General features: G+C 42.3%; 1 protein-coding gene across 1 annotated transcript; it reads right to left on the reverse strand.

Moving 5' to 3' along the window:
• Positions 1 to 59: 59 nt before the first annotated feature.
• Positions 60 to 24,782, reverse strand: LOC123320009 (transmembrane protein KIAA1109 homolog). Its single transcript, XM_044907140.1, is given in 66 exon segments — positions 60 to 1,097; positions 1,149 to 1,282; positions 1,334 to 1,522; positions 1,702 to 1,887; positions 1,945 to 2,235; positions 2,413 to 2,609; positions 2,660 to 2,852; positions 2,907 to 3,064; positions 3,196 to 3,423; positions 3,501 to 3,699; positions 4,452 to 4,759; positions 4,814 to 5,027; positions 5,213 to 5,729; positions 5,903 to 6,078; positions 6,136 to 6,429; positions 6,568 to 6,746; positions 6,828 to 7,052; positions 7,153 to 7,450; positions 7,503 to 7,694; positions 7,752 to 8,139; positions 8,197 to 8,408; positions 8,501 to 8,924; positions 8,980 to 9,126; positions 9,186 to 9,455; positions 9,572 to 9,900; positions 10,043 to 10,093; positions 11,188 to 11,324; positions 11,444 to 11,810; positions 11,865 to 12,044; positions 12,106 to 12,267; positions 12,323 to 12,496; positions 12,548 to 12,760; positions 12,812 to 13,009; positions 13,082 to 13,216; positions 13,296 to 13,436; positions 13,746 to 13,877; positions 14,173 to 14,212; positions 14,895 to 15,179; positions 15,264 to 15,444; positions 15,497 to 15,894; positions 15,958 to 16,041; positions 16,102 to 16,464; positions 16,711 to 16,854; positions 16,908 to 17,145; positions 17,198 to 17,474; positions 17,527 to 17,781; positions 17,839 to 18,004; positions 18,063 to 18,246; positions 18,398 to 18,684; positions 18,740 to 18,971; positions 19,025 to 19,306; positions 19,518 to 20,002; positions 20,532 to 21,092; positions 21,146 to 21,340; positions 21,407 to 21,607; positions 21,664 to 21,967; positions 22,026 to 22,183; positions 22,240 to 22,505; positions 22,585 to 22,825; positions 22,882 to 23,126; positions 23,180 to 23,371; positions 23,429 to 23,606; positions 23,701 to 23,809; positions 23,867 to 24,017; positions 24,072 to 24,215; positions 24,269 to 24,782. Coding segments are annotated over 66 exon segments (15,324 nt in total). The 5' UTR covers positions 24,513 to 24,782; the 3' UTR covers positions 60 to 701.
• Positions 24,783 to 25,081: the final 299 nt, after the last annotated feature.

Below are 25,081 nucleotides of genomic sequence, written 5' to 3' on the forward strand. Positions count from 1 at the left end.
TGGAAATTTTCATTCGTTTCAGGAAGTAAGGAGTAATGATGAAAATATAAAAATTCCTCTAACTTTAAATTAGTTTATTCAAAGAATTTTCGAAAATAGGGAACATCTTGAATCAGTCGTGGATAAAAATATTGCAAAACATGAAAATATAAGCTAATCTTCGACCTATCAAATATAGTAAAAAATATTTAAGCTATATAATACTTAAACAATGCCCATTTCGAACAAATAATGTACAACTTTGAACCTATTCAAGAAAAAAAGCTCTTTCGAATAAGAATACTTTAAACATTCCCTATATATTTGGGCGATATTTAGAGAGCTCCATCTTTTTCCTACTCTAATTTAGTTTATCTTATACCTTTGGTAAACATTTAACATTCATTTGTATAATTTAATTAAATCACAAGTATATGAAATAAAATAATCTTTTTAATTGTTGCTTAATTCAACAGGGGACTAGTTTGACCATTATTTCATCCCCTACTCTCGTTTCAACATTGACTAAAGTCCTCACAACCATATTTTTATAAGATGACAATCTCACTTTCTCAGTACCTTTTTCAAAGCAAAATAAGTGGAAAATAATCTCGATAGGCTTCTATCAACTAATTCGACAGTTTAGGTTACGTTCAAAATATCTACCTGAACTATTAAGTATATATCGGAATTTGATACCTTCACTCGAAACATTAACAATCTCACTTCTTCGCTTCCACGGCTTTCTCCTTGTCGTTCTTATTCCCCTCTCCCCTAACCACCTGAATCATTCTTAGGGTTAAAACAGCCAGAGTGGCATCGAGGGGATCCATGAAACCCCTCTGCATCCATTTGGGGATCGTAACCCTGGCATGACTGAAACCTAATTTTTGGAGGATGTAATCGACACCGTAGGGTTCGATATACTTTCCGGCCACACTTAAAAGCCTGACCGTTGGTTCCAGGTGCCACGTTTTACAAGTGAAGTCCCTCCAATCTGTCGAGAATATATTGGAATCGATGTTACCATTTTTGCCCTGTTCCGATGAACCGTGGGGTGGATTTTTCTGTTTCGTATCCTGGAAGTCTATGCCGTTACTCTTGTCTGAACCTCCAAGCTGAAATAGAGACAGTGAACATCGCTTGTAGGTATTTAATTGTGAACTTACCACTCTCTCTTTCTCCCTTATGTAAGATGTGATGACATCGTGCAGGAAAAAGAAGGCTTCTGCATCCACAGTGACGAATATATGATCTTCGAATTCTGTTATAAAGCTGCATTCGACCGATGGCTTCTTTTCATCTGAAAACAGAGTGTGGTGTACCAGAATTTTATGGGATTTAACATTCTTACCTGAAACATCTGGAATGCTGGAAGTTTGAAGGTGCTCCGTCTTCAGGTGTAACTGCAGGCTAGGAACGGCAAAGATGACCTCCCTGTTGAGGTTAGGATCCGGTAATTTGTGCTGGCTACCCCTGTTTCTCTCGATGCTGTTTGTAAGTTCGTTTCTTTCTCTTTCTAGCGATGGAAATCTGTCGACCTCTGTAAGGAAAAATATATAAATTTCGGTCGAGTTGGATCGTGAGTGGAGGTTTGAGTGGGAGGTGCCCAACACCTTTGGCCACGCCCACCGATTTAGACTCCACCCCCACTGATTTAGACTCCGCCCACTGTATCTGTAGCTCGGTCATTAAGACATTAATTTCCATCAGATAACTCACCGTCTATTTGACTGCTGGCGAAGGTATAGTGGAACCACTCCTGCCATGTCTTGAACTGCGGGGGAAACATGACAGTTCTCGACACCTTACACACAGTAGCCATGGACAGGTCGGTTTTGTAAGTACTCAGTCCCAGACTGCAAGTCAACGTCTGCACAATATGAACATCTTGAGCTGGGGCATCTTCTGTAACGAAAACACGTTGAATTCGAACAAAAATCGACGAAAACCCAAAATACAAACCGGTGGCGGAGGGTATCTCTTGAGCTTCCGTGTTGAAAGTGATGCAGGGTTCTTTTAGGCTGAACAAGGCCCAGGATTTGCTCTTGAAATTGACGCCGTGGAAACACGCCAAGGAGATGTTGTTGCCGTGTAGTTCCATCGTACCGCCGAGCACTGTGCCGAATTGGGGAAGCGGCGAGGGCATGGTGTTCAATTGAAGACCGGCTATGGTGGCCAGGACCCTTTGCCAATGCCTGTGATGGTTCGGTTCTATCTGATAAGCCTGATTCTGGTGACCCGATTGATCTTTGCCTAAAACGTCAAACGAAGATATAATTTGACAGTAGATTGTCAGGTTAGGTTAGGTTAGGTTTGACAGTAGATTGTTAGGTTAGATTTGACAGTAGATGGATAGGTTAGGTTTGACAGTAGATGGTTAGGTTTGACAGTGGATGGTTAGGTTAGTCAGAACGATGAAATATCGAGTACCTTTTTGTGGATTCGACTTGGAATGCCTAGACGACGAGGAATAACCGCTGAAAGCCCTCTTGCTGCTATTGAACTGCTGCGAGAAGAACTCCTCGAGCTTATTGAACATTTTCAGCAGATCCGTAGTGGTGTTCTTCGATATCATCATCTGCAACTGGTCCCAGCACAAATCGCCGTGCATGAATATCATCGCCGGTCTGAAAAACCAAGAAATAACCACAAAATCAACGTAAACCTCCAGCCCTACCTTCGCGTAGGAATGAAAGAATCCCTAGAAGCCGCCTTGTTCAGTTTCCACTCGTCCCTCAGGTTCACCTTCAGATCGCTCACCCTGAACATAAGCACCGAAGACGCCATGTAGTCTAACCTCAATTCTAAGGCGTGCAGCTTCACGCCCACCGTATGGTCGGGTTCAACGTCTGGTTCTTCTCTTATATGGACTGAAAGAAGGGTTGTGAACATTGACCTAGAAAAAAAAATTACTGGGTACTTACTGAAAGTGTCGATGTTGGCTATTTCGATGTTTCCTCCAACAATACCACCTTTGGCGTCCAATCCAGATCCACCCAGACCAAGGGCTATATAGAGGTTTTTATGTCCGGTAGATCCAATACCCAACCTTCCGTCACTCCTAAACTCTTTGGTTAACCAACTGAAAACAGGAAAAATTGAGTCGATCAAACAATTTATAGGCTTTTTCCTTAGCACACTTCGAAATTTTCAGTACAAACGACGAATAAACAAATCTATTGAAGATTAATGAGGTTAACAGTTTGTACCTACCTCACATTACCCATGACGTTGCCCATGTTCATGTGAACGTTCAGCTTCTTGAAATTCACTGCGAAAAGAACCAGGGTTTCCCAGGAGGTCATGTTTGTATGCTCGGTGGGGCTACAATTCTCCTGGTTCGATTCAGTGCTTAGGCCTATGCCGAACTCCTTAAGTTTGCCCAACTTCAACTTCTCACGGTTAGCCAGTAATGGTGATTTGTCTGTAGACTTCGAACCCCTACGGATAGGAAAAATGTAAGGGAAAATAATGGAAAAACAATAAAAACGACTTTATAAATCCTAAATGTACATTACCTGTTGTCATGTGATCTATAAGCACCAGGGGAGGAATTCGAGGATTCACCGTCATCAGTGTGTGTTGCTGACATACTTAGATCCCCTAGGAACATTCTTCTCACTATTGAACGTCGATACCAGGCCTTTGGAAACGCCAATATTTCCGTTAACCTTCTCATGTCGTATTTGAAGGACGCTGAACCAATATCAGTTATGGCTGAAAATGAAATCAAAGATACCGTAAAAAAAATTATAAAAAATTAAATTGGTTTAAAGTAAGATTGATATATTATGATGAATGATATCTACGAAAAATGAATGATAAAGGCACCACTTGCAGATGGCTTAAACTAGGTCCTTCAACATTTAGCCTTAGAATACAGGTGTCCCAAAATTTGGTCACAGACTTTCGAGACAAAATTGGGACACCCCTATTTTTTATAATTACCAGGAGGCCTCCTCTTTCGAAGTTACAGCCCCCTGAATTTCGCCTCTAAAAATAGTCTTTTCTGTTTATCTCAGAATCCGGTTATACGAAAATCACAGAATTTGGTACATAAGAGTCTTACGATCCGCAGGATCTCATACAGTTTCTTCATGAAACTCAGAATTTCAGAGAAAAACGTGAACAACAAATAGAATTCTAAACTTATTTCTCGAAATGCACTCATTCACATCTTTAGATTTTTTCAAAAACAACGGTTTAACAATTTTCAAGAAATTCAGGTACGAGGTTAACGTTAAGTGGTTCCAAAGACATTGTGGCCCAGTTGAAACTTCTCAAAGGGGTCCTTCGCCAAAATAGGTACCCCTATGGGATAACGCACATCATAAAACCCCTGTATATACCAAATTTAATGATTTTCTCATGACCGGATTGTGAGATATAAAGAAAAGACTATTTTTACCTTTCACTATCCACTTTCTCCCTGTAAAACACTTCCTCAAGCCCGAAACAAGGAAACTTACTTGAAAATCTTATCACAGCCCTGCTCTGTCCCTGATCACCCGAAGATTTACCCTTAAACGACGCATCTTGCTGTTGGAAATTGAGCATTCTAGACCTGGACAAGTGTATCTTCACAAACTCCACGTTGATGGACAAAGAATCCTTCCTCTCGCTGTCTGACAACGGCGACCACTGGGACTCCTTAAGGGTGGTCTTCTTCCCGCCGTAAGGGTGGAAAATGTAAACGGAGAAGTCGGACAGGCAAGCTGTGACGCTAAGACCACCAACGGCCGTAGAAACAGAGTTTGGAAGACCATCTCCGAATTCACTGCGACAAAAATTGGTGAAGAAAAAGAGATTGCTTGGATAAATCGAAATTTACCTTTGTAGGAGTTCATCTTCCGCCCTCTTGGAGCTGAAGACGATGTCTAAGGATGGAAGCTTCAGGAGACACTCAACGCGAGAAACTGGCAGGCAGCTGAACCTAAAGGTGCTCGGTTGCATGTGGAAGTATACGATGACATCTACTGGGAAACTGGCGTAGACGTAATTTCCGTAATTTGTGTTGTCCTGGTCGCTGGACATCAAAGAAGTGTCTGAAAAAGGAAAATTCGACGCTATACAAAGGATATCATACGCACTTTTTGATGCGTTAGCTGCATAGCTGCCAAACCAGTGGTATGGCAGCTATGGAAACCTAACGCACTATTGCAGGACCCTGTATACCATAGGATAACTTGATAGATGCGATATCGATGAAACTTCAAATCCAAACACTCACCTCCGGTCCTGAACGTGGATTTCGCCGGTATCGGCTCCAAGGTCTGCTCCAAAAACTCCAAAATATGCGGCGATATTATAGTCTCTTCGGGCACGCTCTGCAACGTCATCCACGCGAACAGCTGCGCCTTCTTCACGCCCATCTTCTTCGCGGCGGGCGCCTGAGCCTGCGCGTTCGCCCTGACCCCGCCCACCGGGCTTATGGGGGGCGTGGCGCCGCATCCCACCTCCTCCGAGCTCGAACTGGAACTGGAGCAGGTGGGGGAGGAGCCGTAATTGGGATTGGTGATGCCGTGCAGTGACGTGGACGTGCGCAGCTCCATGGGCGCGGCGTAGTCGCGATGCTGGGGCGGGAACGACGACGGTTGGCTGTCCTGCCTCTTGAACGCCTTGTCTATGCGCATCTCCTCGGATTCGTCGGTGAAGGTGGCGCTGAACGAGCGCGTGTTGTTGAACGCCCTCTCCAGGTCCGGATTGTGCGCCTGCAGGTCCGGCTGGTCTTCCGCCTCCGGGACCACCTGGGAAAACAAGGGTGGGGGGGTTAGAACCGTATCCAAGCGAATTGGTTCGGTTTTTTTACAGATCATTATCAAAAACTTAAATTTTCAAGTAATTTAAGGTATTTCTAAGCTTGCAAACACTTCCATAACACTGAAACAGCTCAATCTGAGCCTCAGTTCAAGATACCCACCTTCGACACATAATGCAGCTTCACATCCATCCCTGGTATGTGGAAAATGGTCAAATCGACAAGCGAAGCATAGGGATTCATCCTCAACCTCGACGTACCAAACTGTCCCATATTCTTATCCTTGTTCCTCCTCATCGGATCTGGACTGCTTGAATTTGGAGGGAATTCCAGGAGTCCTACAACAATTCCAGTTAACCTATACTTCTTTCCATCTACCTCGGACAACAACTCACCTGCTGAACAGCTCCTGTCCTTCTTCATCTTGGTCATCTTCGTGTCCTCCTGCACCGTCTGGATGTCCTTGGTGTGCAGGACGCACTTGCCGCTGTTTATGAAGACCTTGACGTCCAGCTCCAGGTCCACGTTGGGCTCCTGGGGCTTCTGGGACACCCCGGAGCTGTTGGGGTAGTTGTTCGTTGAATATGTGTTGGTTGGATCGAAGGGGTGGGTCTCCTGGGACAGCTTCTTGCGCAACTGCACCTTCTCGCCGTCTATGTCCAGCTGATCCACCCAGTCTATGTGGCTTCCTGGACATAACACAATCGTTGAGTGTTTAGATTAGGAAAATACAGGCTCCTTATAAAGTGAACATCTTTAAAACGAAGCTGATGATATTTATGAAAGTTTTTAGCAAAAATCTATGAAAATACCCTGTGTAGACTTACCGGTTATGCTTAAATCTGAGCATGCGCTGGGTAGTGACGATTTCCTGGTTGGAGGTTGCTCGTTAAAGTGAACTCGAAGTCCACTGTCGATATTCTTCACTCTCAAAGACGAGGATCTTGATGGACCTGACGTAGGGGAGCTTTCGTAGCTACCTAACATACCCTGACCGTTGTCCGGACTGTAATAACTTACACCGGTCAAATAAATTAAATTCAAACAGACCGAAACGAAAATTTACTCTGAATCTTTCAATTCCTACCTGTCTTCTCTCTCTGGCATCGGATGATTCATAACGAAAGACTTAGATCTGAAGGAGTCCCCCCTGTCCCCAAGTCCGAATTTTCTTTTTATGGAAGAAGCCCTAACGCTCTGTCTCCTCAATTTTTGTATCATATCCCTCCTGAAGTCCTTGTAAACCAATTCCTCCAATTCGTGTAGCTTCTTCATCTCGTCCTCAATGGTACCGTGGGAGGCTCCCAAGGACCTGAAACAACGTAAATAAGAAATGGTCAAACAGCAAACTTCTTCCTGTCATAATAGAAACTACTTTGATCAGAATCATTGGTACATATTGTGATTCTTACCTTAAATCATTGATTATCTTGGCCTGTTCGTTCATTGCCTTCTCGATAGCCTTAGACCTCGCTTTGTGATCGGTGGTAGCACCTATGGTCTTCAAGATACTTTCCTGAGACGCTTTAAACCCGTCAGGGGTGTCATTGTCGTCGCTGTCGTAATCCATGTGAAGTGGGGGATCTTCAGCACCAGTCAGCATCGTCAAAGTATGTCCCAGGGCAGATAGTTGCTTTCCGATGTTAGTATCCAAGTGGATATCCACCCCTTCCATCTGCCACTGGACGCTCAAGAACCATTTGGCGTTTTCTAAAGACGATTATCTTCAATTTACACTTTAAACAACAACTGTGATACTCACCGTTCGGTTGTTTAGCTGCTATAGTTCTGCTGCAGAAGTCGTATGTGCCATCGCTTACCACGCAGAGGTTCATAATGGTGGAATCGTTCATATCAGGCTTCCAATCGTCGAAACTATTCTCAAAATCGTCAGCGAATCTCAAACATAGGTTAGAAAATTTCCCCTTACTGACCAGACAACCGGAACTGCAAGCTGAACGAAAAATTCAGTTAAATTCGACGTTTTCGGTTTAAGGTTACGTAACCTTACCAGAAATGCTGGTGTTTTCCAAGGTGACCACCACAGCACCCCTTATGTCTTCGTGGAAGTTCCTCTGGTTCCAATTCAGAGGTAGAGGATTCAACGGGAGGCAAATCCCCATGTCCTCGACAGTCAGTTGCATGAAAAGGGTACCCAGATGTTGAGTGCTCAACTGGCTAGTCAACTGGCCTAGTTGGAATTTCTCTGGGGCCTGATTAGTCGTGAACAGCATCTCTTTGTTCAAATTAGCCCTTTTCTCATTCCAATAATCATAGGCGTTCTTGTAGTTCAACCACACCAAAATAGCCTTGTCTATGGCTGCCGGTTGTATGTACACCAGCGGTCTCTTCAAGGTCAAAAGGACCACTTCCTTATCTTCCCCCTCCACTATCTCGTCCTGAAACAAACGTAAGAGTTCCAAAACTCTGGGGGGGTTTTCCCAAGGGGTACTCACCTGAAAAGCGTTCCTTAGCCCGATCCTGGTGTTGAAGAAGGCCACCGGTTGAAATTCTATCTCGGCCTCTTCGAAAATAGCGTTCCTTATCAGTTGACCGAGGGACAATTTCAGCTCCACCTGGGCTTTTCCGAAGAGCTTGGCAGCAGTGCTGTTCCTGCTCGCCCTGGATATGTTCTGGATCCTGTTCGACAGCTCGAAAACAACTTCACCTAGAAATAAAACAGCACAGATGAAAATTTACTCATATTTTCTAAGGTATATGAAAGATTTCATTGAATTTCACCAATAAAAATCAACCTACCGGTCTCTAGTCTCACAGCAGAGCTCCCAGCTGTGGTGGCTGTTATCTCGATGCCCTGTATCCGTATGATCAGCGAGAATAGCACCCTGGTCAGGGAGGAAGGTTCCTCCGGTTCCTCAAGCCACAGTGGAACCGGTCTCTCCCCTCCGTACACCTTCTGTATCACCTCGTTGATCTCCTTCATGAAGACCTTCTGGACGAACACCAGGTGATTGAGGAGATCGGTGGTCAGGCTGTGCTTGAAGATGCCTATCTCAGCTTTGGCGTTCAGGTAACCGCCAGGTTTGAAGACTGCCCCTTCGTGGTCCCTCTGGTCGTTCCTCAGACCTAACACAGCGTTTTCTGGGATGTATTCAGCTGATACGTGGATGACCGGAAGGGATATGCTGGCTTCAGAGGGTAGATTAGCTTCTGCTTTTTCCCCCTGTATACGAAAACATGATTTAATATAGAAAAAAGAAACAGATTAAAGAACAAACCTGCAGTTTGGTGTTGAAGCTCAAAGAATGATGGGGTAGATCGATAGTGAACTTCGCTTTGCTACCTGTGAACCCGGTGCTGTTCACCTGATCCATCTTATACTGAGCCTGCAGAGACGGTAACAGGGCAGCTGTTATGCTCAGACTCTGCAAACAGAAAATACTTCAATCATCAACCAAAATGTACCGCCAAATCCAAACTCTACCTGTAATATGACTGAAAATTGCATGACGAGTGGCTGCAAGAGGCTCTTTTCTGTAACGTTGCTTTTTATGTAACTGGAAGCCATCATGTGGGAGGTGTGTAGGGGATGGTTGGGACTGTTGGGCCCCTCCTCGTCTGCCTGTTGCCCCCTCGACAATCTGCTAGCGGTTCTGGTCACCCTCAACTCTTGGATAGTCGAGCTCAGCTGTTTACTGCCTCTGGTTACCATACCGTGGAGTGCCACCGGATGTTGGGGGATGTCAATGTTAACCTAGATTATTCGCAAGCAAAATTGGTTATTAGTTGAGGGAGATTTGGTGCGGGTTTAGAGCTGTTGCTAAATTCTGTTTCGTTAAATCAATTTCTTCATCAAAAAATCTCACTCACTGCTCCAATGGTCAACAATCCAGCGTTCTTGTCCTTGCTCCTCTTCGAAATGCTGGAGTACAAAGTCTGTGACTTTCCAATGGTGACTTTAACCACCGTCTGCAAGTTGGGTGCTGTACCTTCGAGTAGAACGATCATGGTCCTCCCAACTTGACCGGTTATGGAGTACTCCAGTACGTTGGGAGTGGACTTGTTCCTGCAGGTCAAACTGGAGTGTAAACTCGTGATTTCGGCCTCTAGCTTGAGACCAGACAGGGTGGCCAGTAGTTTGGTCCTGTGGATCCTGGCCACTCCGAAAACCACCAATTTGGAGTGCTCTTGAGGCGTTGCTGAAAGACCAGATTTTTTTTGAGATGTTTGGATGGTGAGTACGGTGTGTTATGGATTAGATTTCATCAGTTATGCATGCAGGTTATTCGAACCTATTACGATCGATTTCTTGCATTAAAAATTTAAAATGTTGAAACATACACATTTTATACCCTCTATCCTTCACCACTAATTGATTAAAGTGCACTCTCTCTGCAAATAAACAAAATCTATAAAACAGATGCAATCCTATTATTAAAGCTATGAGTACCATTTACATATAATTTTCAAATAATGCGCAAAAAAAATTAAAATATTACCATAAAAAGAAAGCAATAACTTCTTTCTCCAATGTGGCTATGGAACAAATCTGCGTTTCTCAAACTGTCCTTGTACATTACTTTCAATCTCATTGTCTCATAATATAGCACAATGAAGTTATTCAGATATACAGGGTGAGTCTTTGACTCATACAGATATTCTAACAGTAGATTCTTGAGGTCAAAAGAAACACTCTTTTCCTACACTGTTTTTTCCCATTCGGCCCTGATAAAAAACAAAATTACTTTCAGAATAACTAGCTAAATCTGCGCACTACACATCTGTGGACCTTTTAAACAGAGTTGTATTCAGTCAAAGAACCTAAATAATAATAATAATAATAATAACTGTCATTTATTGACCACAGTCAAAGGCCATCGACCAAAGTCCTTCAGTCTTGTACATTTAGATACATCGATGACCAATACTCTTTAATTTTTTAACATCAAATTACTCAAAAACGGAGCATTATACAAGAAAATATGAAGAATATTTTACGTATTTTACGTATTTTACAAAACGTTCAAATATTCATTAGATAGCGTCCAACTTAGTTTCAAGAGTTGGGTTCTTTGAATTTTTTGTATTTTTATGGTACGTAATGGTCATAATGAGAAATCTGGAAGACGTGATATCTTGTGTTCGAAAAAGATTAATGGAATAAATGAAAAACTATATACAGAAATTCATTTCATTTGATAAAAACGTTTTTTTATGGTATTTCAACAGCCTGTATCTTTTAAACCGAGCAGATTCGGTAAAAATGGTAAAGAAAAAAAGTGTTTCTTTTGACCTCAAGAATCTACTGTTGAAATATTTGTACGAGTCAAAGACTCACCCTGTATAATTTTAATTTGAGCTAATTTTCCAAATTAATTTTTTTTATTACCTCAAAACCACTACCAAATGTTAGACGCATGCGATTGGTTCCATGCAAAAAAAACTGAATATCTCTGATTTTTATCACGAAAGCATGCATAACTCACTTGAATCTTTATGTATATTGAGAGGAGGAGTCATCTCTTTATCGATTTCTTCACTAGATTTCATTTCTGTAAGTAAATCGTATTTTCTATTACCTTTATAATGTTCAGAGATGTCTCCACAGTTAACCATAGAAAATCTAGAAAAAAAAGATTATAGAGAAACAAAAACTACCCAATAATAATTGCATCATCGAGTTAGCCATGGAAATATGGACAAATCCATGACCTACTCGATCGAAATTCCCAAATCACCCACCTATGGTTTATCGTTTTAGTCTCCGGCATATTACTATACAAATCGATGAGATGATAAATGGTCTTCCAACACCTCCCGGTGTTGCTCATACTCTTATCAGAGGAAACGGTTGCCCTGTCCATTCCAGAACCCGATGGACTACTCATCGTAATGGGTGTCCCAACCCCTTCGTTGAGGTTGATGTAACCTTTGACGCTCTTACTGGTCGATATGAGCTTCTGCGCGAAGCTCTGGGGCCTCGAACGCAGGCTGGGGGATGGGGATATGGCGGCTTTGTGCATCTGGGACGAGGTGTAGGAACCAGCGTCTGATATCTTGATACCGAGCTGTTTGGACATGTCGACATGATGCTCGTGAAGTGCTGAAGCTGAAATTTTCGATTTAAGAAAGTTCCAAGATCCAATTAGGTAGTTTTTCTTACTGGAGGAATGTAATTTTATATCCAGATGATCGCTGGTGCTTGTTTTTGTTCTACGAATCTCAGTCGGTTGTTGTTCGTGCATCTCATTCCTTGCGTCTTTCACATTTTGGTACATGTTCGAAATTTGGTGTAGTAACCTCAGTAAAGGCATGTTCACCCTCTGGGAGATGTAATGGACACCTGAATAACAACAGAAATGGGTCACCACCAAGAAATAAACATCAACCAGGTTTAAACTCACCGACAGTGAAATTTATAACCGTACTGGTGTGATTCTTCAATTGACTCCTGGATATATAGAATATATTTTCCGTCTTCATCATTTCATTAACATTCATATCGGCAATCCTTTCGATTTCTAACTCAACGGATATCTTCTCACAAACAAACGATGGTGATTCATCTAAAACAGCGATTAATCAATTTTAACACATACGGAATGAAAGAAAACAACGTACCAACTGATATATCAACAAATAACTTCTGCTTGTTCTTATTTCTCCCCTTCTTCTTCTCCGGTTTACCATACTCAGCCTCCGAGACCACTATATCGATCCTCATAGTGTCCATACTACCGACCAAGCAGAAATTGGAGCCCAAAGCGTCCAAAGTCGTGACTTCGTTACCTGCAGCTTTAAAAAAATCAGCATAATCCCACTCACACCCTTCCAGACAACACTCACAAGATTCAGACACTGTCGTAAACCTCAACTGTTGCGGGATGACACCCAGGACTGAAAGTATCGGTTGGAATATCTGATTCGCGTCTAGAAGCCTCCCGGAGTCCTGTATGGGGGCCAGGGACACCTCCGGAACAGCCAAATTTTCCCTTGGAAGGGTTTCGGCTTCCCCCGAAGACTCTGTTTGAAGGGTGTTAATTTTCGATTCCAGACAACCTGAAGAAATGAAATTTTAAGATGATCGAGTTGGGACGATGAAAAACGCACCTTCCAGGGCAGTTTTTCCGGTGTTGTTGGTGGTGTCTTGCTTGGCCATCCAACTGTACATATCTTCGGAGAAATTGGTGTTCCCCAGGGTTCTATGAAGAGGGCTGGATGGCATCTCCGGGCTGGAGCCAGAATTCACATCGCTGGGATCTGACCCCATGTTGAGGATCGTCCTATCCTCCCTGAGAGCACCATAACCTAGAAATAGATAAAGGTCAATTGAAAAAGTCAAAAATGGTCCTTTTAATGGTGTTAGTAGGAATGTTATACCTATACTGTCTTCGGGATGACTTCTTTTCTGGACAAAAGGGTATCCGTTGTTTAGTAAGGGCAAAACTACACTCGCCCGACTACTGTTAGGGGGTGGAACATGAGGCAAGCTCTTCTTTCGTTTCTTATGGGGGACTAAAAGTTAGACGGTTAACACCACAGTTCGAAAGAGGCATAAACCTATCGGGTACCAAGATTTTTTGTACAGTCTTACCTGGTGGCGATGGAGATGTAAGTATGCTCTCAACACCCCTTGGCACCACTGCGATTTGAGGGTTGGGGGCGGTGCTATCGAAATAGCCTGAAGATCTCGGAGATGTGGTCAATCCTGCATGATCTTTTTGCGTTGACAGATCTATATAAGACAGGATGTGGTCAATGTGATGTAAAAGTGTAGATCTGTCTTTCAGGTTGAAGAAAAACCTCATGGTTGTTGGTTTTTTTTAACGATAACAGTGTTATAAATGAGGCTTTTGTTCAACTGAAAGGTAGATTGAGGAAGTTGTGATACCTAATCGTTAGTCGAGAAGAAAGCGTTAAAAATGAATGAATCAGCATTCGTGTGGTTAGTATGAGATCGACCAAGTGGTTGCCCATTAATTGAAAACCTAACCTAAGTAGCGACCTACTCTGATATCCAATTGTAACACGTTAAATAACCTACCGGTCCCTGTATTGTCATTGCGCAACAAACGTGCGTTTTCGTCGGTAATATCGTTTTCTTCGTTACCACTTGCCTCCCCATCTGTCAGTGTCACCTCCTGCGTTTGTTTTTTGAGTGAAAAATGACCAGTACCGAAAAAAGAAGCGAAAACACAATATAAAATAGGCGAAAAAACATGAAAAATTACAGATGCGACAATGGGAGAACCAGGAATGGTTTAAGGGGTTTTCCCCGACTGTCGCATCGGTAAACATACATTGCAAACATAAAAAAGAGGCCACAAAAAGTAGACGAAGCATGTTAGTCAGCAAAGAAATAATAACAGGGGTGTAAAGTACATGGAGCGATAATCCGCTGGTGTAACATAAGTGTTTTGCTTGACATTTAACTACTGAAGATGAATGAACAATATAAGAGTACTTCTTACTGGTCTCTGATATCATGTCCATTTGGAACTCTGGCTTGACCTGAACAAGAAAAGAATCTGAAGATATCGTTATAAAAATCATTTTAAACGGATACAGAGGGTCAGTTAATTATTGACACGGATTTTCAACAGTATATTTTCCATCGAATAAAAAAGAATTCAATTTTTCCTTCATATGAAGACTCTACTACTGTTGAAACTCCTGAAATATGATTTCACATGGCACATACACGCAATTGATAAGGGTCACATAAATTTTTCTTTATTGGTGGCTTCGTTTAGTTATCTGGGACATCTGTTTGTTTTTTTCAAGAAAAACTGGAATTTTTGAAGGATGGACTAGCCAGCTTGCTCTCCAGACTGCATCGACCATGTCTGGGCAGAGATGTCTAGACAACTGTCCTTCCTATAACTACCGATTAAAAATCTGTAGCAGCTTTCCAACACTTTGCTGGAATTTGTTATGAAATTTCATGAATTGTTTAATCGAAAGTATGCCTCGAAGTGTAGAAAACAAGAATATCAACCAAACATAATGATCAAAATAAAACCTTGTAGCTTTAATAGAAGGGCAATGACCCCTATCAATTGTTGAGCAGTATATTTCATACCGATACAGAATACAAGCAAACGTCCGAATCTCACACACTGTAAGGGATTAGCACTAGGCAAACAAGCCATCATTAAAACGTAAAAAGTAAAATTCTTCCTCATGATCTTACCTCAGTGACCTCAGGCATAGCAATCGTGATGTTCAACGGTTTCACCCTTGATTTAGTCGTATGTTGACCCAGCAGGGGCGTATACAGTATATTCTTCCACTGTCTGCTCAGTACGACAATACCCTGTCTCAAGGTGAACAACTGAGGCATCTCGCTCTCCTTCAAGTTGTTCTCGATGACGTTCGCTCCAATTTCCAAGTAGTACCTCTCCAGTATCGAGCATAACTGAAGATTTGGGTCGTTCTGCAACGTCTGCGAAAGGGGCGTCAACTTTCCGTAACGACTCTGGAATTGGAAGGGTAAGGCGTGTATAACGTTGATAAGTCGAGAAGCCACGCCTCCTAAGGCGTGGTTTTCACGTAGGATTACCTTGGGAAGAGTGTGGACCCTCTGTATATCCAAAGCTTCGGCCATTATGCAAGCTACTGTGGCAGTGGATCTCCTGTACATGGTTCTGGCCAAGTGTACCACACGAATTGCCAGTCTGTTGCTGGGGTTCATCCAAGCGTTTATAGCCGGGGAGGCTGTGCTCAATAAGTTCCAGTCCAACCTTAAAATGTTCCAACGTAAATACAAATAAGACAAAATAATTGGAAATATACCTAGTATAATCGATTTTCCTGGTTATTGGAGCTCTAGGAGGTGCTGCAAAGTTGAACCAGACAACTTTTAGCTCAATGACGCAAGAGGATACGTTGCCCATGTCTTTGTCTGTATCATCCTTTTCTGGGACTGGCTCAGAGTCTGCATTATTCCTCTCCTTATCTTTACCTTTCTTATCACCTTTCTCATTGGTTACTTTGGGTGTTGTAGGTCTTTGAAGGCTGCTCATCCGATCTCCATTCTTAGGCGTAGCTGAGCAGGATCTGGGGGTTGTACCTTGTACATCTCCAGAAGGATCCAAGTCTTCGGTACCTCTCTCCGATTCTGCATTTTTACCAGCTTTTTTCGTATTCTTTTCTTCCTCGGATTCCTCTTCGAACTGGGACTTCTTGACAATCTAGATAGAAATGCAAACAATTAAACTATCAGTTCTTTCGTTTACACACTCAAAATGGCTCACCTTTAAGTTGATACCTTCGAGGCCACATTCGAACATGATAAAACCTAATTTATCTTCGGTGTTATTCTCTTCTTGTTGAACGCCCTGAAATTTTCAATATTACAAGACTCGATAATTACTGATTTAATGTGATAATCAACTTACAATGCCCTCGTAGTTCGATGGTTGCAAATAATACTCTATCCCCCTGTACAAGGGCCTCATTTTAGCCGGTGTGAACAAAACCTTCGATTTATAACTGGGAATAGCGGTTATGACTGCATCGTCTAAGATGCTGCTCTCGTTTTTCAACCTACGCAGTTGGCCATGCACCTTACCGATGTTCAAACATATAACCAACTGTTTTTGAAGCTTCTTGCAGCTCTCTATGAACACGGGTTCGCCTTTGATTATGTCGGCGTTGGTGTATGTTTGAAGTCCGAGCAGTATCCTGGCACGGTTGGCCCCTTTCTTGCTGCCCGTTTGGACAACAGCAGGGCGGTGGAATTTTTGAAGAACTTCCTTCGCCTGAGGAAAATCGAGTGGAATAATGTACAGTGGAACTCCTCTAACCCGAACTTCCCTAGCTCGAAGAATTGTCTAACTTGAAAAATCATAATTGAAATATTATCATAGTGCCAAAAAGCAAAAAAGAATTTTAGAACCCCAAATTCAGTGCATTTTTCAGTAATTCGAATTTTCCGTAACACAAAGCTTTTGGAGATTCGAGTTAGGGAAGTTCCTCTGTATCTCTATCAATTAAACTTCACTCACTTGTTTGTCACAGTGCAACTTCATGACAATATTGTCGAAACACACTGAAAGAAGGGATACACAGGTGAGATCTTTGACGTTATCCAAGGCTGAGAACGATATGATCTCCTCGACAATCGAAACTTGGAGGAAAGTGACATTGACCTGAAAATCGACAGATGACAATTGAAATTAATGACAGTTACCCTACACCTCACCTTCGGGAGGAAAATTGCAGCTTGTAACTGCGTTTTGATGGTTTCCTCGTAGCTACCAAGATTTTTCGAATCGCTATTCTCACTTAGGCCAGTTGTCGACTGACATATTTTCCTCACATTAGCCGTAGTCTGTAGGACATTGGCCGAAGCAACTTGACTCACGCAGGAAGTGTGCAGATGGTTTATAACAGTCAACGGATGTAAACTGGATACGGTGGTCGTTAGAGAATCCACAAATCTAAAAAGCAGACATTACCGATCTGTTTTCATTAAAAAACAATTTTTCTCACCTTTGTAAAGATTCTAGAAGTAGAGGACTGACCATCACATCTAAATCCCCCTTCAATTTGACTATTATAGTGGTTCTACAACCACCCTGCGTTTGTGTACCTATTATTTCTTCCTCTTGAACGGCTTCGAGTTCCCTATCCAATTCTTCTTGTTCCCAGGAGTATACGAAAGGACTTGTGGGTGTTTTAACACCAGCACTCGAATCCCGTCTGGTTACCATTTTCATCGAAGTCATACCGTCCATAACGGTTTCCATTTGTGGCACAAAACGTCCTCCTACAAAACTAAGTTAAGTGAGAAGGTCTTTATAGTGTCTTCGACCACTTACCGGAGTAGATCAACTTATCGTCTATCCTTTCGAACAGAGACAGCGAAAACTGATCGATGGGCCCCTCGTGAGCGCTATCGTTCCAATTCGAGCACTTCAACTGGCTCAAGTGAGTAACGTAACTAGACATGAGCATCGAGGAATCAACAATCGGCCTATTTACTTGCCTGTGCAAATCGATTAGCGTGAAATCCTCTTGGCTGCCTTGCGCTGAGACAAAAGAATTATTACTCAAGCTATCTGATGAACGAGTACCTAGAAGCGATCATCGTTTAAGTTTCGCGAGGAAACTTACTTGATGAGTATTTTTACCTGAACTCGAAGACCTAGTATCCAAGTCGGGATGGGTGAAATCGGATTCCGGCTGAGAGACGACGCTGGTTTGGGGCCAGAGACGGGGGCTCACCGACCTGTTACTCGGGTTTCTGTAAGGGGTGGCCAGGCCCTGAACGGCTGAGGATCTGTGGATGCTGTCACTCTGAAAGTTATCAACAGGTTTAGTTTGGAAATTCAAACAGTTCGATCGAGCTCTGTACCTGTCTATTGAGGGTGAAACTCCTATGTTCTGGAGTGTGGATCTCATGGTCGCTCCTGTGAGAGGACAATCTAGTTCTTGTGGTCTCCGGTGCTGAACCAGGAGCTTGTAACACCACCCCGTTCCTTTGCATTGCCGATCTATCGGTTACTATACTCAATTCACTAGAAAACTTTTTCTTCCCACTGAAAAACATTCAGAAATACATAAATGGGCACATATACAGGGTGAGTCTTTGGCTCGTACAAATATTTCAACAGTACGTGTCTACGTAGTCAAAGACTCAACGACATAAAATTCACTCATCGATGAACGTTGTATGTGTTCCTAACTCACCCTTGCGTGGTAGCCAAAATTGGCTGCCTCTCTTGCCTCATCAAGATACCCCCCGTGCTCAAAATCGAATTCCTCAAACTCGAACTTCTCGAATTGATATGGAGATCCTCGTCGGCCGAGAAGAAAGCCTCTGAGTGATTCTCACTCGACATTGAGGTGGTCCTCTGTACCTCCTTCTGAAGACGTTCTTCCGAACTGTATCTTGTACCTATGGAGTGTTGAGACTCCGACTCGTTCAGGGAAATGTTAGCACCCGGACTAGAGGCTGAAACGTCACTTCCAGGGCCCTGAAAATGTTCGAAATCAAAATGGTGGACTTTTTTTCGTGTCAAACCAACTTACGCTGTTCAATGCCATTTCGAACACTTCGGATTTGGGGGAATTGAAGTAGTCTACGGCTAATTTCGAGTCTGAAACGCTGTTCTTGGGTGGAAAGTCAACCTCGGCTGATGCCACTGATAGTTTCCCTTTCTCGGTGTTAAGTTTGGAATCGCTATCTAGTTTCGCTGTGGTTAACAGGGGTTGACAAGTATCTATGAGCCTTGCGTAAGGTACTTCCTTAATTATGGCACTCCTAAAAACAATCAAAGCAATCCTCAACATTCTAGATCAAAAATGGGACCTTACCGAACTGAAGAAGAAGAAAACCTTCTGTTAGCCTTTCTCTCCAGCGAAGTGATGGGACTGTCAATCTTCTCGGCATCCATAGACCGTTCCCTTTCTAAATGGGGCATCCTGGGACTTTCGAAGGATTTCTTAAGGCTGCCAGTGTTGTCCACTTTGACGTTCTGCCTCACCACATCTTGCAGGCACATTTCGTTGTAAATATACGGGGTTGTACGGAATATCAGCATCCCTTCATGCAGAATACTCTGCCCGAAGCCTGGATAAGATCCTGGCTCATTGATCCTTCAACGGAGAAGAAATTCAGTGAATATTTGTTACTTTTTCCTCAAAAATTTCTGATATTCGATAAAATTCACACTGCCTACGTAGATTAAATGCTTTAAATCATTTAAAAATTACTCTCTAATCTGGAAGTTATTGGAATCAAATATTGGTTGATATTTCCTCCAGACAATCATATTTTTCTGATTTTGATCAAAGTTTTCTTCGTTACCTGAACGCTGCAACGTTAATACCGTCCTCCAAGTCCGTTTTGCTCGGTCTGAAGAACCTGGGTCCGTTCTTGTTCTCCCCGAAGAAGCAACATCCCCCAGTGCACCCGCACCTACCGTGCAACTTGTTCAGTTCCGGCCACAGGAACCAGAGTTTCTTCTGACGTTCGTCGTGCATCCTCAGGAACTTCTGTTGCATGTCGTAGGCGTTCTGATCTTTGACGTCCGCGCTAGAAATCGCCGATTCCACGATTATAGGGCCAAAATTCACAGCCCCCACCTCCAGCCATAGGTCATCGGTGGTTCTGCGAAAATAAAATTGGTCCTTATTTGCACGAATTTTGGATCGATGGGAAACTTACTTGTGGTTGTATCTTTGGGGTTGCCATATTAGTTGTCTCAATGACGTGCTGAAGGCTATGCAGCTCAGGCCTGAGTTCACTTGTTTACCGTGCAGGTTGCATGTTGAAAGCCTCAACGGAGACACCTGTAAAACGTTTCGTTTTGAAGATTTTGAACAGTTTCTTTGATTTTCCGCTTGTTGGAGAGTTTCCTACACTTGTCTGAGGGGCAGAGATACAGGGCGTTTCAAGTAAGCAGGCTATTAGATGTTCGAAGAGCCTGGAAGCTTTTGGAACTCTGGATATTGTGAGAAAACTCTATATTATCTAATTATTTTCAGGTTCAGGGCATTGCCAATGATATGATAGATAAAATCAGGAATTGACACACCCCCCTTCCCTTCAGATACAAAAATTGACGATTAAATTCAAATAATTTTCGAAAAAACAACCATAAAACTAAACAGAGCTTCCCAAGTCCCCCCACAAGTAAAAATCCAGGCTACGCCAATGAGTTTGACAGATTTGATTACTGGTTGAAGTGTCAATGTCAAAAATATGAAAATTATGACATTTTAAGTGTCAAATTCGTAGTAACGAACTTGAGAGACCTCGCATAGCTTCTAATCATGTCAACTAAGATCAAAACTTCTGCGGGATCCCCAAAAAACTCACCCACAACTGGAGGGCGGTCCCATTTTCCACCAGCCAAACGTCCAGGGCGTCCACAGCCACCCTGGTGAACTTGTACTTCAACTTGTGACAATCCTGGTTCATCACACCCTCACCGTCCACCAGCTCCTTCTTCGTAAGGCTGCCCTTTTTCTCCAAATCCTCGCTCTTCTTCTTCTCCGCAGCGGACTTCAGGTTGTTCTTGGAGTTCCTGTCTGCGCTGCCGAACCTAGCGTTCGCCGAGCCCGCGTTCTGCTGGTTCTTGACCATCACGTTGGTGTAGAACTGCTGGAAGGCCTGCTGCAGGGGTTGGGTGGATATAACGCTCTTCTTCCTCTGTTCCGGCACAGAGGTGAAATCGTCTTCGGTGGGGTGTATCAGTTCGTTCTCATCGTCTAAGATCAGCACCACGAGGGTTTCAACGCAGGCGGCCAGGGTGCAGAGTTGGGGGGTTGTTAGTTTCCCTGTCAATTTTCCCATGTGAGCTTCCACCAGCCAGCCGTACTCTAGGGTGTCCTGGTCCAAGGACCTGCCCACGTCGGAGAACATAGCGTGACCCCTAACCTAAAACGAGCATTTAAAAAAAAACACAACATTAATGAATTTAACAAATTTACCTGTATAGACGACAGGGTGATTTTTCCCTGATTCAAGTGTCTGTCTTTTGGACTCCTATTTACATTGTCTGACACTAAAAGCACCGCTGGGCTTAGCAATAGTTGTAGTTCAGTTTGTTCGTATCGTTTCTTCATTTCGAAGCCTAATCTTTCGACCAGAATAACTGGACAAGGAGGATCTTTTTCTGTACAATGCTGAAAATTAATTTAACATTTAAAATATGTTATTTATTCGAAAATTTATGAAAAAACACGACTTACCTTGAGCAAATGTGCCTGTATGTCATGAATAACGATAGAAACATCGACTTCCAAAGGTCTATAATCTCTCTTATCGAAATCCTCCCTCAATTCCAAAGGTATGTTATAACTACTATCGTCCTGTTTCAATTCACCCCCCTGATCCTCCTTGTTCGCCTGTTGCATGTCAGTAAAAGACTGATCGTCCCCGAAAATGTTCTCCTGAAAACGACCGAGTTAAAATAGAATTAAATCCGAAGAAAAGACATATATCTTACCTTGAAATTCATAAAATTCTTCAAAGCGGTACCGTACAATCTCAAAACCGAAGGCCCTATCTCCAATTCGACATTGACAGTGTCCGCTTTGAGGGTGGTGGGATCGAACTTCTCGAAACCTTCTGGGGGTCTTTTCCGGTTCTTTCTGTGATGGGGGAACCTCATCGGGGAGAGGAGGATCTCTTCTTTCACCGGTGTCGAGATATCGGCTTGTGGTTGAGGTCCTAAGGGTGGCTGAGGGTGGAAGGTATACATTATGTTTATCGCTCCTATGGGGACCCACCAGAAATCGATCCAACCGTCGCTGCAACAAAAAAAATTGCATCTGAGGATACCACAGTGATTGTAATACCGAGTCTTACTTTTCTTTGCAAACGTTCCGCCACTTTGGTATCAATTCAGTCTTCTTGGTAGTGCTGCCGTCTTTCGACAGCAATTTTGCGTGTTTATGCAGGGCAGTCACGGTATTTCTACTCGAGTGGAACTCAGGAATGAAAAGGCTCAAATCTATGCTCTCACCCTGCAGAAAATCGAATGAATTGAAGAAAATTTGTAAGAGCCACTCATATCCCTTACCTGTATTCCGAAATTGAGAGGGATTGTCTCTGGCAAGTATTCGTCGAACGGGAGGTCGAATGACAAGTGTAAAAAGTGAGCGCAACATCCGAACATGGTGTTCTCGAGCCTGTTCCTTTGTCCCACAGAACTACAGTCGATCCAGTTGTACTGGTTGACCAGGGTTATGAGTTCGCAGTGCTTGAGGTTCAAAGCTATACGCCAGGTGTAGGGTACGAAATGGATCAAGTCTGGCCTCTGTTTCGAAGCCCAGTCGTTTATCATATCTAGAAAAAAATCATTCTCAAGAATTTTCAGTTCAGGTTAGGTTATGTCAGTAGTTTCCGTTAAAAGCCTCAGACTGACCTTGGAAAAACCATTTATGGTTAAAAATGACGTGGATTGTCGCCTTGCAAGCCGTCAGATTTATTTTCCACAACTGATGATCATTCCACACGAGAGGATAGTGGCATTCCAAACCAAACTCCAACGTTTCACTCTTGATGAAATCCCTAAATTGCAAGCTAGTGGTCGCCTCTACGTGCAAGAGTTGACCATTTAATTTGGTTGTGTAACCGCTTGGTTTGGTTACCCATGGTATAGTAACCTAAAAATTCCAACAATTCATAACATATCCTTTATTTTTTTGTCCATATAACTAACCTCCAAATAACTTCCTGCACCGATGTTTATATGCACGGCGTTGGTCTCCTTATCTTTAGTGAACAAAACATCGATTGTAGCATCGTTCTGCACCAACATCCTAATATCGAAAGATTCCATCTGTCTTTTATCACCCGGTTTTGGTGTTTTGGTCACTTCCATAGGAAGGTAATCCTGCGGGTAGAAGAACTTGAACAGGTGCTCCCTCTGTCGGTCGGCCCAAGGACCGTAGCTGAAGTTAGTACCTAGAAAGTTGTTGGTGAGGAACACTTTCTAAACTGCAACTTGAAATTCTCACTTTTTCCACATTTTATGTCCATTCCCCACTTGGGGGCGCTTGAAGCCACAACGTCTCCATTTGGAAGTGTCACAAGTACAGGTTCTTCGGGTACAAGACCAGGTTCGTCCATGTAGAAATAAAGTTCCATGTTGTTGGATTGTAAGAGCACGAAACCTTCACCCATATATCGTGGGGGTTGATCGGTTAGTCCTAAATCACGAAATAATAGTATTTAATCACATTTATTACTACAAATGATCAACTAACCTGTATATTTTAAGCTAGGGGCCAACATAACTTTAACATTTTCTCCCTTACACTTAACAAAATGCATAAATTTGTCCAAGGTGCAAACGGCAGGTTTTGTCGAGTAGACAAAGTGAGACTCTTCAAATGAGATGCTAAGGGTTGTCGGAATTAAACGATTGCCAAATACTAAACGACTCTGTAAAGGTAATTCACTATTGTAGGATAGGTCAAAAATTTGGGTGATCACAAAATCACTGAATGGAAATGAATTATGGGAATTCACAACTCACAGAAGAAATATCACACTTAATAACAGGAATAAGATCTCTCCAGGTTCTTGCCATGGCAGCTTCAGGTCTCTGCTTTCTTACAGAACTATTCTCTGCTAAACTTTCAGACCTAAAATGCAGATTTAAGAGATAAATCGTCAGTGTTTTTATTTATATCAATACTTACATATTCAAGTGCTCAGAAACTTTATGTTCAACCAATACTTCTTTGAGGCCGAATATTTCCTCTAACTTAGAATATACATCACATTGATTATAAACGTGTAGCTCAAATCCAATCAACATTATGGAAAGCCTGGTGTCTGAATGCGAAAGATCTACAGAGACAAATTTCTATAAAATTTGTTGCTCCCTGTTTTTCAAATACATACCCTCACTAACATCTTTAGGTATATAGGACCTCCACCATCGAAATATCAAATAACCATCTTGTACTCTCGCTGTGTAGTCATAGGTAATGTAAACAACATCCCGAAACATAATTTTACCAGATAATGCATTGAAGGAAAAGGAACCTACGATAAAAGTAAATAAGAATGAGGAGACAACATTTTATTCATCGGTATACCAATTTTGAAATAGCCTTCGCTGATAAATAACCGGTTTACTATTTTTGTTATAATGTATCCAAATACTCTTGAATTATAGTATGCAATGTAAACAACCCAAGATACGGCGAAAACAAGGGAAGCAAGCAACATCAAGAAATTCGAATCCATTTTTATTTCCTTGAACGTTCCATGGTTGGTAGAGTTCAGGCCCCATGACATTGCTTCGGGGCCTTCAGTAGTGAACAGCATTGAACTTTCCATTATTACAATTATGGAAAATTAATCACTTTCCTCTATTTCTTATAGTTTCATCACAAAAATTCATTTTGATTACACCAATCATTTCTGTAACTTTCACTGATACTTAACACCCAATCTATCTGTTTGTGGATTTAATTCGATAACTGATAAACATTTTATCTACAAATATACTGCTGCAAGGGGTCCCTCTACATTCTAATATTTATTATACGATTATTTATTTCCATTATCTCAAAGTGGACTTCAGTCCAACCTTTTTTGACGTTTAAAAGTTATGACATCTGATTTGATAACCTTTATTTTTATTTTTTATGTCAATTTTTGACACATTATGTCAATTTTTGACACATTCTGTCACATTACTCATCTTGGGAATTCCAGCATTCCCAGCCAAAAGCTTTATTTGATTGATTCTCAAATCATACAAACAGAATGCTAAGTATTCAGGCTAGATATTAATAATTGAATTTTTCAATAATGAATAACATTCATAAAAAGCGGGTCCGAATTTCAAGGGAGAATAAGAAAAGGAGAGAGAGCACAGATTATCTACGGGGGATGACCAACAA

The sequence above is a fragment of the Coccinella septempunctata genome, chromosome 9, assembly GCF_907165205.1.
Source record: "Coccinella septempunctata chromosome 9, icCocSept1.1, whole genome shotgun sequence".
Taxonomy (NCBI): domain Eukaryota; kingdom Metazoa; phylum Arthropoda; class Insecta; order Coleoptera; family Coccinellidae; genus Coccinella; species Coccinella septempunctata.